At 48.4% G+C, this 14,912-nt stretch overlaps 1 protein-coding gene across 1 annotated transcript in view; it reads left to right on the top strand.

The window, feature by feature from the left end:
- Nucleotides 1–14,912, top strand: part of COL12A1 (collagen type XII alpha 1 chain) — a 147,751-nt gene that overhangs the window by 86,316 nt on the left and 46,523 nt on the right. Inside the window, exons 38-47 of the mRNA XM_054162538.1 lie at nt 2,840–2,969; nt 3,758–3,877; nt 5,387–5,533; nt 6,811–6,927; nt 8,139–8,285; nt 9,162–9,236; nt 10,267–10,406; nt 11,323–11,446; nt 12,020–12,163; nt 14,239–14,403. Of these exons, the coding sequence (XP_054018513.1) occupies nt 2,840–2,969; nt 3,758–3,877; nt 5,387–5,533; nt 6,811–6,927; nt 8,139–8,285; nt 9,162–9,236; nt 10,267–10,406; nt 11,323–11,446; nt 12,020–12,163; nt 14,239–14,403 (1,309 nt within the window). The remainder of the gene's footprint in view (nt 1–2,839; nt 2,970–3,757; nt 3,878–5,386; nt 5,534–6,810; nt 6,928–8,138; nt 8,286–9,161; nt 9,237–10,266; nt 10,407–11,322; nt 11,447–12,019; nt 12,164–14,238; nt 14,404–14,912) is intronic.

Below are 14,912 nucleotides of genomic sequence, written 5' to 3'. Positions count from 1 at the left end.
GGTCTCTTCCAACCTGAATGTTCCTGTGATTGTGTGTGATCACTGCTGACAAGCCATGGATTGTATGAAACAAGATCTTTTTAACAAGCTTGCCGAGCATGTGTGGTTTAATGAACTGATTTGTGTGTAAAATGTTAAATGTGAGTCACACATTAGAGGATTCTGAGGAGAACCTCTTCAAACACTGTGCTGCAGTTAGTTGCCATCTGTTGCTTCATAATGAACAGAGTATGAAGTCAGTCTGCTGAAACACAGAAGAAACATAAGGTTGCACTTTAGAAACTGAGGAGAGTTGGCAGAGCTTTTGATAAGAAAGCAGCACGAACTTTGATTCAGCTTCTAAGTTGCTTTGGTAAGGTTCAGAACGCAGCCTAAGTGTTTGTGTTTAATTTCCTGCAGCTTACTGGTAGCAGAAGTTAATCTGAAGCTTAGAGAACTCTTGGTGTGTTTATAGCAAAGCCCAGCTCAGATGCTATAGATGTCAGGGGCAGAATTCCTGCTGACTGCTACCAGCCAAAGCACAGCCTGCACAGAGCATGGCTGCAATGCTCTCACTGCTCAATTACTATTGTGAAGGGCATGCTGAAAATGCAGTGGCTGAGAATTCCCTCCTGGGCCATGCATATTTTTCGACACACACATGTCCTTGGCAGAAAATGTTGGACATGTCAGGAAAGTAGCAGCTCTTGAACAACTGAAAGCTTTTATCGAGTACTAATGGAAAAAACAGAGAGTCATAGACTCCTCAGGGCTCAGAGGGACCTCCAGGATCAGCCAGTTCCAACCCCCCTGCCAGACACCTCACACTAGATCAGGTTGCTCACATCCACATCCAGCCTGGCCTTCAAAACCTCCAGGGATGAGGCTTCCATCATCTCCTTGGGCAACCTGTGCCAGGCTCTCACCACCCTCATGGGGAACAACTTCTTCCTGATGTCTAACTTAAATCTTCCCTCCTCTAGCTTGGATCCATTCCCTCCAGTCCTTTCACTACCTGACACCACAAAAGTTCCTCCCCAGCTTTCTTGTAGCCCCTTTCAGATACTGGAAGGCCACAATTAGATCTCCTGGGAGCCTTCTCCTCTCCAGACTAAACAGTCCCAACATCCTCAGTCTGTCCTCATAGCAGAGCAGCTCCAGCCCTCTGCTCCTCCTCATGGCCCTGCTCTGGACACCTTCCAGCAAATCACAGAATCACAGAAATGTTTTCAGTAATGGAAGGATAAAAATCATAGAATCACAGAATTGTTAGGCTTGGATGGGACCTCAAGGATCAGCCAGTCCCAACCCCCTGCCATGGCCAGGGGCACCTCACACTATATTAGGTTGCTCACAGCCATATCCAGCCTGGCCTTCAAAACCTCCAGGGCTGAGGCTTCCACCACCTCCCTGGGCAATGCTGACTGGGCTGAACTTTTGAGACAGATACCTCAAGTTCCTTTCCACAGTGTCAGTGCTTCATGGTCATTTTGTGGAGCAGTGTCCCTTTGCTTGGATCTTACCTGCCTTTTTATTTAGAAGGGGGCACAAGTGCAGGGCTGCCCCAGGAAGCTGAAGAGATTTGAGGGATGCACAAAGAGGCATTTGTAAGCCCTTGAAGTATCCTGAATGACTTCTACCGGCAGTGGACATGTGACAAAAGTGGTTGTCACTATTGATCAGTTACTGAGCTGTTAACCCTTAAGATGTCCTGAATGGCTTCATCTACAGTGGACAGAAAGAAAAGTGCAGCTGCTGTGAAACCAAGTTTTTAATTGTCATTATTGATCAGTTACTGAACTGTGAAGATATCCTGAATGACTTTATGCAGAGTGGACATAAAAAAAAATGTTCACCCACTGTGAAACCAAATCTGTAGTTGTCATTATTGATCAGTCATTTATTGATCAGGCACTGAACAGTTAGCCGAGACTTGGGCAGGTTGAGGGCTGGGCACAGAGGAACTAATGAGGTTCAACAAGGGTGAGTGCAGAGTCCTGTGCCTGGGCAGGAAGAATAAACTGCAGCAGCACAGCTGGGAGGGGATCTGCTGGAGAGCAGCCCCAAGGAGAAGGAGCTGGGAGTGCTGGTGGACAAGTTCTGCATGGGACAGCAATGTGCCCTGGGGGCCAAGAAGGCCAAGGGGATCCTGGGGGGCAGAGGAGTGTGGCCAGCAGATCCAGGGAGGTTCTCCTCCCCCTCTGATCTGCCCTGCTGAGACCTCACCTGGAATGTTGCCTCCAGTTCTGGGCTCCCCAGTTCAGGAGGGACAGGGATCTGCTGGAGAGAGTCCAAGGGAGGGCTCCAAGGATGCTGAAGGGACTGCAGCACTGCCTGGGGAAGAGAGGCTGAGAGCCCTGGGGCTGTTCAGTCTGGAGAGGAGAAGGCTGAGAGGGATCTGATCAATGTCTCTCAAGAGCTGAGGGCTGGGAATCAGGAGGGAAGGGACAGTCTCTGCTCAGTTGCACCCTGGGATAGGACAAGGGGCAATGGGTATAAACTCCAGCACAGGAGGTTCCATCTCACCATGAGGAGGAACTTCTTCACTGTGATGGTCCTGGAGCACTGGAACAAGCTGCCCAGAGGGTTTGTGGAGTCTCCTTCTCTGGAGCCTTCCCAGCCCTGTCTGGATGTGTTCCTGTGTGCCCTGTGCTGGATTCTCTGCTCCTACTCTGGCAGGGGTTGGACTGGAAGCTCTCCAGAGGTCCCTTCCAACCCCTGACAGCCTGTGAGCTGTGAGCCTGTGATTAACAGTGGGCATGAAAAAAAATGTGCACCTACTGTGAAACCTAATTGGTAGTTGTTCTTATTGATCAGTCCCAGAACTGTGACTTTGCTAACCTGTGCTCTTGTGTTCCAGACAACAGTTCCTGGGATAAGAAACAATGTGATACTACAACCCCTGCAGTCAGACACCCCCTATAAAATCACTGTGGTGGCTGTGTATGAAGATGGAGATGGTGGACAACTGACTGGAAATGGCAGAACTGGTGACTGCTTTTCAGAGTGGATTGGATTGGAGTTTGATTTGATTTTGCATTTTATTTTATTTTATTTTATTTTATTATTATTTTCATTTTCTTTGTGTTTTCTTTTCTTTCTGTTTTTTTTTCTTTCTGTTCTGTTCTGTTCTGTTCTGTTCTGTTCTCTTCTCTTCTCTTCTCTTCTCTTCTCTTCTCTCCTCTTCTCTTCTCTTCTCCTCTTCTCTTCTCCTCTTCTCTTCTCCTCTTCTCTTCTCTTTTCTTTTGTTTTCTTCTCTTCTATTTTCTTTTCTTTTCTTTTCTTTTCTTTTCTTTTCTTTTCTTTTCTTTTCTTTTCTTTTCTTTTCTTTTCTTTTCTTCTCTTCTCTTCTCTTCTCTTCTCTTCTCTTCTCTTCTCTTCTCTTCTCTTCTCTTCTCTTCTCTTCTCTTCTCTTCTCTTCTCTTCTCTCTTTTTCTTTTCCTTTTTTTCTTTTATTTTTAATTCTTATTCTTATTTAATTTATTTTATGTATTTTTACTTTGTTTTTATTTATTATTTATTTTTATTTAATGTATTCTATTCTATTTTCTTTCATTTTATTGTATTTTAAGGCACATATTCCTTGAATACCCCAGCAGCATTAAGGTTTCATTATGTTAATTATGCCTTTTGACCTGATGATTGATGATCTCTGAGGTCTTTTCCAGCCTTGTTAATTCTCTGGCTCTATGATTACCTGAGAGAGTTCCAGGGTGAGTTTCTAGAGGCTGCAAACCAGCCTAATTAGAGTGCTTTTATTTCTTTTTCACTCTTGCAGTTGGCCTGCTTCCTCCTCAAAATATGTATATAACTGATGAGTGGTACACGAGATTCAGAGTGTCCTGGGACCCTTCACCATCCCCTGTGCTGGGCTATAAAATCGTGTACAAGCCTGTGGGTAAGGAAAACCTCTTCCTTCTGAGGAGAAAGAGTGAGTGGCTAATGGGAGCTCAGGGCAGAAATCAGCTGTGTGGCTAAATGTCTGCACTGGAGGAGCTGTCTCCTTTTTGGTTTGCTGATTTTGAGGGAAGGCTGTCTCAGGATCAGGGTGTTACAAACAGCACACCACAGCACACAGAGTGTTCCATTGGCTCAATGACAGAGATTCAATTGTACAGTCAAAATTCAATGTAATGCAGTGGCTTGATAAAGTCCTGGACTAGAGGTGGTTTTCCTCTCCTTATTTCCTCCCCTTGTATTTCTGAGGGTATGGACTGGTATGTATGAGGTGAATATTGAACAGATGTTTAGGCAGCAATGGCCTTCACAATCTTTGCTTTATGTGATGACAGTCACACAAAGCAGGGCACAGTCTCAAGCTGTGCCAGGGGAAGTTTAGGCTGGAGGTGAGGAGAAAGATCTTTCCATACAGAGAGATTGGCCATTGGGATGTGCTGCCCAGGGAGGTGGTGGAGTCACCATCCCTGGAGGTGTTCAGAAAAGGCTTGGATGTGGCACTTGGAGCCATGGTTTAGTTGTCAGGAGGTGTTGGGTGTTAGGTTGGACTGGATGATCTCTGAGGTCTTTTCCAACCTGGTTGATTCTATGATTCTGTGATAGTGAAACAAATGTCCTTCAGAGCCTTTCCTTTATGGGACAACAAAACAATATAAAGACCTCCTCCCTGCTCTGCCCTGGTGTGGCCCCACCTGGAATATTGCAGCCAGCTCTGGGCTCCCCAGTTCAGGAGGGACAGGGATCTGCTGCAGAGAGTCCAAGGGAGGGCTCCAAGGATGCTGAAGGGACTGCAGCACTGCCTGGGGAGGAGAGGCTGAGAGCCCTGGGGCTGTTCAGTCTGCAGAGGAGAAGGCTGAGAGGGATCTGATCAATGTCTATCAATAGCTGAGGGCTGGGAGTCAGGAAGGAAGGGACAGAGACAGCCTCTGCTCACTTCTGCCCTGTGAGCAGGTTTGTAATGGAACAATGGATGTAATCCACAGCACAGGAAGTTCCACCTCAACATGAGGAAGAACTTCTTTACTGTAAGGGGCACAGAGCCCTGGAGCAGGCTGCCCAGAGGGGTTGAGGAGTCTCCTGCTCTGGAGCCTTCCCAGCCCTGTCTGGATGTGTTCTGTGTGCCCTGTGCTGGATTCTCTGCTCCTGCTCTGGCAGGGGGTTGGACTGGAAGATCTCCAGAGGTCCTTTCCAATCCCTAGCACCCTGTGATGCTGTGATACCACTGTATAAGATAAAATGAACCCAAGTATTACAGAACTGCTTGTAAAACTGTGTGTGTGTTCTGTTGTAAGAGCCTAATATGCTAGAAGTTAATAATGTTGTTTTGTTTGGGGAAAAAAAGAATGAGATTAACACTTCAAGGCATGTCAGAGACAGCAAATAGCTTTGGAGTTCACCTAACCATAACTCTTTCTCTCTGTACTTCCTGAAATCTTCCTTTCACTTCCAGGTTCCAATGAGCCCATGGAGGTGTTTGTGGGAGAAGTGACTTCCTACACCTTGCACAATCTGTCTCCCAGTACCACTTATGATGTGAATGTTTATGCCCAGTATGATTCTGGGATGAGCATACCTCTGACAGATCAAGGCACTACATGTGAGTCAAAATCGCTTTGGTGTGGTCATGCCAGGTAGCTGTGGGGGTCTGAGATGATTTGGAGTAGGAGAGGAGTTTTAAGGCTGAATATCCTCCCATGGGGAATACTTAACCCTTTGTTCCCCATGGAGATCTCAAAAGCACTGAGGTTGGGAAGGGGAAGGGTAATGGAAATACAGTTTTAAGTGATTATTTGAGGATAGAAAAGCTTTTAGCCTGCTTCCTAAAATTGTATTCAGCTGTACTTGGAATCAGTCTTTAACTGTCTCCAAGCTATTGTAAGATCTAACCATGCTAAGTTCTAAACGGTTCTGGGCTCCTCAGTTTAAGAAGGACATTGAGAGACTTGAAGGTGTCCAGAGAAGGGCAACAAGGCTGGGGAGGGGTCTGGAGCACAGCCCTGGGAGGAGAGGCTGAGGGAGCTGGGGGTGTGCAGCCTGGAGAAGAGAAGGCTCAGGGGAGACCTTCTTGCCTCTACACCTCCCTGAAGGGAGGTTGCAGTCAGGTGGGGGTTGGGCTCTTCTGCCAGGCACCCAGCAGCAGAACAAGAGGACACAGTCTCAAGCTGTGCCACGGGAGGTTTAGGCTGGAGGTGAGGAGAAAGTTCTTCCCAGCAAGAGAGATTGTCATTGGGATGTGCTGCCCAGGGAGGTGGTGGAGTCCCCATCCCTGGAGGTGTTCAAGAAAGGCTTGGATGTGGCACTTGCAGCCATGGTGTTGTCAGGAGGTGTTGGGTGTTAGGTCATAGGTTGGACTTGAGGTCTTTTCCAACCTGCTTGATTCTATGATTCTAAGCTATTTGCCTTTTGCTGCGTTGCTGTTCTCTCACACTTATGCCCAGTGCTTAAATAGGGCTTTTTTTTGGAAAGGAGATGATTTTGTTGATGGCCTCAGTTAAGTGACTCCTAAAAATGCCTTCAGCTAAGATGAATCAAGCACCTTGGGTTTTGGTAATTCAGTCCATTGTTTCCTACTGCCTTATGGATGAGAGACATTCTGGGTTTTGGAAGTTTCTCATTTTATAAAGAACTCAGCTCCCTTCATGAGAGAACTGAATGCAGGAAGGCAATCAGCCTTTGAGCCTGTGTCAGTAACTAGGCTGGGCTCTGCCTTCACAGAAAATGAAGAGCCTGGACTAGAGCTGCTCTTTGCTGCCATTAAAAGTCACAACCAATCCATTTCTGGAGAGTCCCTGCTACTAAAATTTTCATTTTGATGTGCTTCCTCCATGCCCCCCTGTTTTCCAGGGAACAATGCCTCTCTTTCTCTCTTCACAGTGTACCTGAATGTCACTGACCTGACGAGTTACAAAGTAGGGTGGGATACTTTCTGCATCCGCTGGTCACCTCATCGCTCAGCTACTTCCTACAGACTGAAGCTGAACCCAGCTGATGGTGAGGGCATTTGTCTGCTTTCTCTGGCACCAGAAGCCACACCAAGCTGTGTGGGGCAGCAGACAGACTGGAGGGAAGGGATCCATCCAGAGGGACCTGGACAGGCTGCACAGCTGAGCCCAGGACAACCTCATGAGGTTCAACAAGACCAAGGGCAAGGTCCTGCAGCTGGGGCAGGGCAATGGCAGGCATGGATACAGGCTGGGCAGGGACTGGCTGGAGAGCAGCCCTGAAGAAAAGGACCTGGGGGTGCTGGGGGAGGAGAAGCTCAGCAGGAGCCAGCAGTGAGCACTTGCAGCCCAGAGAGCCAAGTAGAGCCTGGGCTGCAGCAAGAGAAGTGTGGCCAGCAGGGCAGGGAGGGGATTCTGCCCCTCTGCTCAGCTCTGCTGAGACCACAGCTGGAGCTCTGGGGCCAGCTCTGGAGCCTCTGTGCCAGGAAGGATCTGGAGGGGCTGGAAGGTGTCCAGAGCAGGGCCACAAGGATGAGCAGAGGGCTGGAGCTGCTCTGCTATGAGGATGGACTGAAAGAGTTGGGGTTGTGCAGGCTGGAGAGGAGAAGGCTCCCAGGAGACTTAATTGTGGCCTTCCAGGATGTGAAGGGGGCTCCAAGAAAGGTGGGGAGGGACTTTTGAGGGTGTCAGGGAGGGATAGGACTGGGGGGGATGGAGCAAAACTAGAAAAGGGTAAATTCAGCTTGGATGTTAGGAAGAAGGGTGGTGAGAGCCTGGCACAGGCTGCCCAGGGAGGTGGTGGAAGCCTTCTGCCTGGAGGTGTTTGCAGCCAGGCTGGAGGTGGCTGTGAGCAACCTGCTGTAGTGTGAGGTGTCCCTGCCCATGGCAGGGGGGTTGGAGCTGGCTGATCCTTGAGGTCCTTTCCAACCCTGACAGTTCTGTAATGTATTCTGTTTTTAACAGAGGGGTGAAACAAGGCACACAGAGGGAGTGCTGCTTATTGTCAAGTGAATTTTCATTGGTGGGAGTTTGCTTCTTACCTGAGTTTCACAGGTCCACTGCAATGTTGCTCTCCAGTGTGCTCCAGGGTGTGTGGTCAGCACGTAATCTTGACCTAGAAAGGCTCTTTTGGGCCACTAGGGAGATTGCTGCCCCATCCCTTCCAAGCTTTTCTCCAGTAAGCTCTAATTCTTGCACTTCCTCGTGCACATTAAAGTGGAAGCAGTGAGTTCTAACTTCCCACTGGGCTTTTTCTGCCAGGTTCCAGAGGACAGGAAATCACAGTTCGTGGATCAGAAACAAGCCATTGCTTCACTGGCCTCTCACCAGACACAGAGTACAATGCCACCGTCTTTGTTCAGACCCCTAACCTTGAGGGACCTCCAGTCTCCATGAGGGAGCATACAGGTAGGTACCAGGTCTCTCACTGTTAGATAACCTAAAGTTTGGTTAAGCTTCTCAGGTTTCAGCTGCAGAACTCTTCACAGTCCTAAATGGCTTCTGATGCTTCTGCAAGTGCTGAGTTCTGCACATTGGCCACAACAGCCCCAGGCAGTGCCACAGGCTGGGGTCAGAGTGGCTGAGAGCAGCCAGGCAGAAAGGGACCTGGGGGGACTGGTTGACAGTTGGCTGAACATGAGGCAGCAGTGTGCCCAGGTGGCCAAGAAGGCCAATGGCATCCTAGCCTGCATCAGGAACAGTGTGGCCAGCAGGAGCAGGGAAGTCATTGTGCCCTGTGCTCAGCACTGGTCAGGCCACACCTGGAGTCCTGTGATCAGTTCTGGGCTCCTCAGTTTAGGGACATTGAGACTCCTGAATGTGTCCAGAGAAGGGTTGGTGAAGGGTTTGGAGCACAGCCCTCTGAGGAGATCCCAGAGGTCTTTCCCAAGCTGGTTACTTCTGTAATGCTCTGTAATATTTAAGTCATCTTTCCTCTTTTTCTCAGTGTGAATGGATTTTGTGAGAGAGAAATTTTTGTGCTCTTCTTCAAACCAAGTATTTGGTAGGAGCTGGATGAAAACCAGGTGCATGGTCACAGTGCAATGCTGTTCAGCTCATGTGAAAGTCTTCCTCTTACAATTAAGTCACACTCCTTTGTTTGAACAACAGCCATGCTCTCATTGCCCTTGGAACACAAGAAGTTTTCCTTGCCAACTATACTTGGTTTAGGTTAGAGACAAAATGGTTCAGGTCTTTCTGTGTGGTACTGGGGTATACATTCCAGAGCTCTTCCTTGAATTCAATCATTTACATGGACTAATAATATGTATTCTCTCATTTCAGTTCTCAAACCTACAGAGGCACCAACTCCACCACCTACACCTCCTCCTCCTCCCACAATCCCTCCAGCTCGGGATGGTATGTTTGGAAGTATTCAGAGTTTTTGTCATGTGGCTGCAGTGCCTCAGAGTTTTATTCAGTAAGCTTGCAGATGACAGCAAGCTGGGGGCAGGAGTTGATCTGCTGGAGGGTAGGAGAGCTCTGCAGAGGGATCTTGCCAGGCTGCACAGATGGGCAGAGGCCAAGGGCAGGAGATTGAACACATCCAAGTGCCAGGTGCTGCACATTGGCCACAGCAACCCCAGGCAGTGCTACAGGCTGGGGTCAGAGTGGCTGAGAGCAGCCAGGCAGAGAGGGACCTGGGGGTTACTGGTTCACAGAAGCTGAACATGAGCCAGCAATGTGCCCAGGGGGGCAGGAAGGACAATGGCATCCTGGCCTGCATCAGGAACAGTGTGGCCAGCAGGAGCAGGGAAGTCATTGTGCCCTCTGCTCAGCACTGCTTAGGCCACACCTGGAGTCCTGTGTCCAGTTCTGGGCTCCTCAGTTTAAGAAAGATGTTGAGTTGCTGGAAGGTGTCCAGAGAAGGGCAACAAGGCTGGGGAGGGGTCTGGAGCACAGCCCTGTGAGGAGAGGCTGAGGGAGCTGGGGTTGCTTACCCTGGAGAAGAGGAGGCTCAGGGGAGACCATCTTGCTCTCTCCAACTCCATAAAGGGAGGCTGTACCCAGGTGGGGGTTGGGCTCTTCTCTCAAACAAGCAGCACCAGAACAAGAGGACACAGTCTCAAGCTGTGCCAGGGGAGGTTCAGGCTGGATGTGAGGAAGAAATTCTTCCCAGCAAGAGAGATTGGCCCTTGGGATGTGCTGCCCAGGGAGGTGGTGGAATCACCATCCCTGGAGGTGTTTAGGAAGAGCCTGGCTGAGGCACTTGGTGCCATGGTTAAGTTGATTAGATGGTGTTGGGTGATAGGTTGGACTGGATGATCTCAGAGGGCTTTTCCAACCTGGTTAATCCTCTGTTCTGTAGTATTTTCCACCAATGCTCTTTTTTGTTTTCACAGTGATAGGATTGATGTGGTTTAACAGTTCCTTTTTCTTGGTCTTTCAGTATGCAGAGGTGCCAAAGCAGACATCGTCTTCTTGACTGATGCTTCCTGGAGTATTGGTGATGATAACTTCAACAAAGTAGTGAAATTTGTTTTCAACACAGTAGGAGCCTTTGACCTGATTAATCCTGCTGGAATCCAGGTAGGTTTGGTAATTCCAATGAGTGCGTTTTGGAGTGAAACTGAAACTGGAATTGAATTACTAAAGTTACATCTGATTTTTCCTTCCTTTAAGAATGCTGTCACTTTAGAAGAGGCTGAGGGAGCTGGGGTTGCTTAGCCTGGAGAAGAGGAGGCTCAGGGGAGACCTTCTTGCTGTCTACAACTCCCTCCAGGGAGGTTGTAGCCAGGTGGGGGTTGGTCTCTTCTGCCAGGGCAGCCAGCACCAGAACAAGAGGACACAGTCTCAAGCTGTGCCAGGGGAAGTTTATGCTTGAGGTTAGGAAATGCTTCCCAGCAAGAGAGATTGGCCATTGGGATGTACTGCCCAGGGAGGTGGTGGAGTCACCATCACTGGAAGTGTTTAAGAAGAGCCTGGATGAGGCCCTCTGTGCCATGGTTGAGTTGATCAGATGGTGTTGGGTGATAGGTTGGACTGGATGATCTCTGAGGTCTTTTCCAACCTAGTTAATTCTGTATTTCATTCTGTATTGTTAGAGTGAGGTCTGATGCCTTGCTCTAGGACATCAGGGCCAGGCAGTAAGGGCAACAGAAGGGGAAAATGTCAGCACAAGAGGCTACAGATACCTTATGGAGTTGAGTGCCCAAATGTGATCCTTTCCAAGCAAATCAATTTGCAGTCTTCATCTGGTCATGGACTTTTCAGTGAAGATGAGAAAATCAGCTCTCCATATGCAAGATACAGCCCAGTGCACTAAAACAAGGCACAGAGCAGTCCTTTGGGATAAGTTAAAGCAATTGGGGAAAACCAAAGAAGTAAAGATGCTTATGAAACATCATTGAGAGCTTTTGCCTCTCTGGTCCTGCCAAAGCTTCTCTGAGAGATTGGTCTGAATGTGTAGCCATGAGGCTGAACTCTGTGCTCTGTTCCCTTCCAGGTTTCATTTGTGCAGTACAGCGATGAGGCAAAATCTGAATTTAAACTGAACACCTTTGATGACAAGGCCCAGGCCCTAGGGGCTCTTCAAAACATTCAGTACAGAGGAGGCAACACAAGGACAGGTAATTGTATTTATTTAAGGCAATTAATTACATTTATCTAAGACAAAACACCTCCAGGCACTGCCTCATTACCTTAACACTGAGTGCCTGAAAGCTTAGGGCTTCATATTCATATTTAGTTGACTAGATGGTGTTGGGTGATATGTTGGACTTGATGATCTCAAAGGTCTTTTCCAACCTGATCTGATCTATTCTGTTCTATTCTATTCTATTCTATTCCATTCCATTCCATTCCATTCCATTCCATTCCATTCCATTCCACTCTATTCTACTCTATTCTATTCTGCTGTACTCTATTCTATTCTATTCTACTCTACTCTACTCTACTCTATTCTATTCCATTCCATTCCATTCCACTCTATTCTGTTCTATTCTGTTCTATTCTGTTCTACTCTATTCTGCTCTACTCTATTCTATTCTACTTATTCTATTCTACTCTACTCTACTCTACTCTGTTCTGTTCTGTTCTGTTCTGCTGTAGCTGCGTGGCTGTTACCCTCTCAGAGTTAAATAAGGGATTTCTTCTCCTGTGGCTGATACACCTGACTCCTTGCCCAACTGTGCCCTTTGCAGGCAAAGCCCTGACCTTCATCAAAGAGAAGGTTTTGACTTGGGAGAGTGGCATGAGGAGAGGCGTGCCCAAGGTACTGGTGGTAGTCACAGACGGTCGGTCCCAGGACGAGGTGAGGAAGGCAGCAACAGTCATCCAGCACTCTGGTAAGCAAGCTGCAGGACCTGACTCCCATTGCCTTATGTGCTAAGCACTTACTTCAGAGTGTTTCCAGGGATGAGGAGTCTGCTTCAATTATCTGAGAATCCTTTGATCTTTTATGGGCTCAGGAACTTACTCTGAGTGTTTTGGGAAAAGCTCAAAACTATTGAAAGAATTTAGTTTCTGTGGCCCAGGCTCACTTCTTCTTGCTCTAGCCTCCTCCCTAGGGGAGGATGTGGCTTCCCAAGGCTTGAAGTCATTCCTCATGCATTTAACTTCCCAGACATGACTTTTGGTTGTGTTTTTCCTCTCCTTGTTGTGTGGTCCTCAGGGACTGCTGTGCTCCATTCTAATGCTTTGGATGTAATGGGCTTGGCTTTTGAGCCTTGTGTTTTACCTGGTACAACTCAGTGGATCTGGGCTTGAAGTGACTCCTTCACTGCTTTTGAGCCTTGTGTTTTACCTGGTACAACTCAGTGAATCTGGGCTTGAAGTGACTCCTTCATTGCTTTTGAGCCTTGTGTTTTACCTGGTACATCCCAGTGAATCTGGGCTTGAAGTGACTCCTTCATTGCTTTTGAGCTTTGTGTTTTACCTGGTACATCCCAGTGGATCTGGGCTTGAAGTGACTCCTTCACTGCTTTTGAGCCTTGTGTTTTACCTGATACATCCCAGTGGATCTGGGCTTGAAGTGACTCCTTCATTGCTTTTGAGCCTTGTGTTTTACCTGATACATCCCAGTGGATCTGGGCTTGAAGTGACTCCTTCATTGCTTTTGAGCCTTGTGTTTTACCTGATACATCCCAGTGGATCTGGGCTTGAAGTGACTCCTTCATTGCTTTTGAGCCTTGTGTTTTACCTGATACATCCCAGTGGATCTGGGCTTGAAGTGACTCCTTCATTGCCTTTTGAGCCTTGTGTTTTACCTGGTACATCCCAGTGGATCTGGGCTTGAAGTGACTCCTTCATTGCCTTTTGAGCTTTGTGTTTTACCTGTATGAAAGAGTGAGTGGGATCATGTAGCCAAGGCTGTGTGAGATCCCATAATGCCCAACATAAATCAGTGAAGGAAGGAGAAACTTATGAGAGCAAAATGCAACAGTGTTTTAATCCCTCCTGAGCTTTGACAGGGTGAAAAAGATATCCAGAAGGTATGCTCCTATTGAAAGCCAGACAAAAGGCCAGGTAGAACCAGAGAAATCCTAATGAAGGCCAGACAAAAGGCTTGCTAGAATCATAGAACTGTCAGGGTTGGAAGGGATCTTACTCTGATGCTACTGCAAGGGATCCCTTTGAAACTCCTTGTCTTGATGTCTGGGAGATGCCTTCACAGAATCGTAGAAGTGTCAGGGTTGGAAGGGACCTCAAGGCTCAGCCAGCTCCAACCCCCCTGCCATGGGCAGGGACACCTCACACTGCAACAGGTTGCTCACAGCCACCTCCAGCCTGGCTGCAAACACCTCCAGGCAGGAGGCTTCCACCACCTCCCTGGGCAACCTGTGCCAGGCTCTCACCACCCTCATGGGAAACAACTTCTCCCTGATGTCTAATCTAAATCTCCCCTCTTCTAGTTTGGATCCATTCCCCCCCAGTCCTATCCCTCCCTGACACCCTCAGAAGTCCCTCCCCAGCTTTCCTGTAGCCCCCTTCAGATCCTGCAAGGCCACAATGAGGTCTCCTCAGAGCCTTCTCCTCTCCAGACTGCACAACCCCAACTCCCTCAGGCTGTGCTCACAGCAGAGCAGCTCCAGCCCTCTGCTCCTCCTCGTGGCCCTTCTCTGGACACCTTCCAGCCCCTCCAGATCCTTCCTGGCACAGAGGCTCCAGAACTGGACCCAGAGCTCCAGCTGTGGTCTCAGCAGAGTGAAGCAGAGAGGCAGAATGCCCTTCCTCAATAGAACCAGAGGAATTCTAATGGATGCCAGATAAAAAGCTAGGTAGAACCAGGGGACTCCTAATGACGGCCAGACAAAAGGCTAGGTAGAACCAGAGAAATCAATGACAGAGATGATCTGTGAAATATTGAGCCCCCAAATGGTAATGTAAGGTCACTTCAAGTAACAAGTGTCCCTTCTTGCAGGCTTCAGTGTCTTTGTGGTTGGTGTGGCTGATGTGGACTACAACGAGCTGGCAAAGATCGCCAGCAAGCCCAGCGAGCGGCATGTCTTCATTGTCGATGACTTCGATGCCTTTGAAAAGATCCAAGATAACCTTGTCACCTTTGTGTGTGAGACAGCTACCTCAAGTGAGTAGAAGACATCATTTTTCCATCTCCCAAGTTACTGCCCTGGGGTCCTCTGTGGGTTGTTGCTGTTGGTTTAAGGCTGGATGCCTTTACCACGGAGTGGAAAGTCCTCCGAGTACCAGAGAGGAGCAGGAAGGTGGACACTGCAAAAACTTTCCTCTCTCTCTTCAGCTGGGGAGCCCAGAACTGGACACAGTGCTCCAGATGAGGCCTCACCAGAGCAGAGGGGCAGGAGAATCAGAATACAGAATACAGAATTAACCATGCTGGAAAAGACCTCAGAGATCATCCAGTCCAACCTATCACCCAACACCATCTCATCAACTCAACCATGGCACCAAGGGCCTCATCCAGGCTCTTTTTAAACACCTCCAGGGATGGTGACTCCACCACCTCCCTGGGCAGCACATTCCAATGGCCAATCTCTCTTGCTGGGAAGAATTTCTTCCTAACCTCCATCCCAAACCTCCCCTTGGCCCAGCTTGAGATTGTGTCCTCTTGTTCTGTCA

This window comes from Dryobates pubescens, chromosome 6 (genome assembly GCF_014839835.1).
Source record: "Dryobates pubescens isolate bDryPub1 chromosome 6, bDryPub1.pri, whole genome shotgun sequence".
NCBI classification, from domain to species: Eukaryota; Metazoa; Chordata; class Aves; order Piciformes; family Picidae; genus Dryobates; species Dryobates pubescens.
This window is presented reverse-complemented; position numbering and strand designations above follow the sequence as displayed.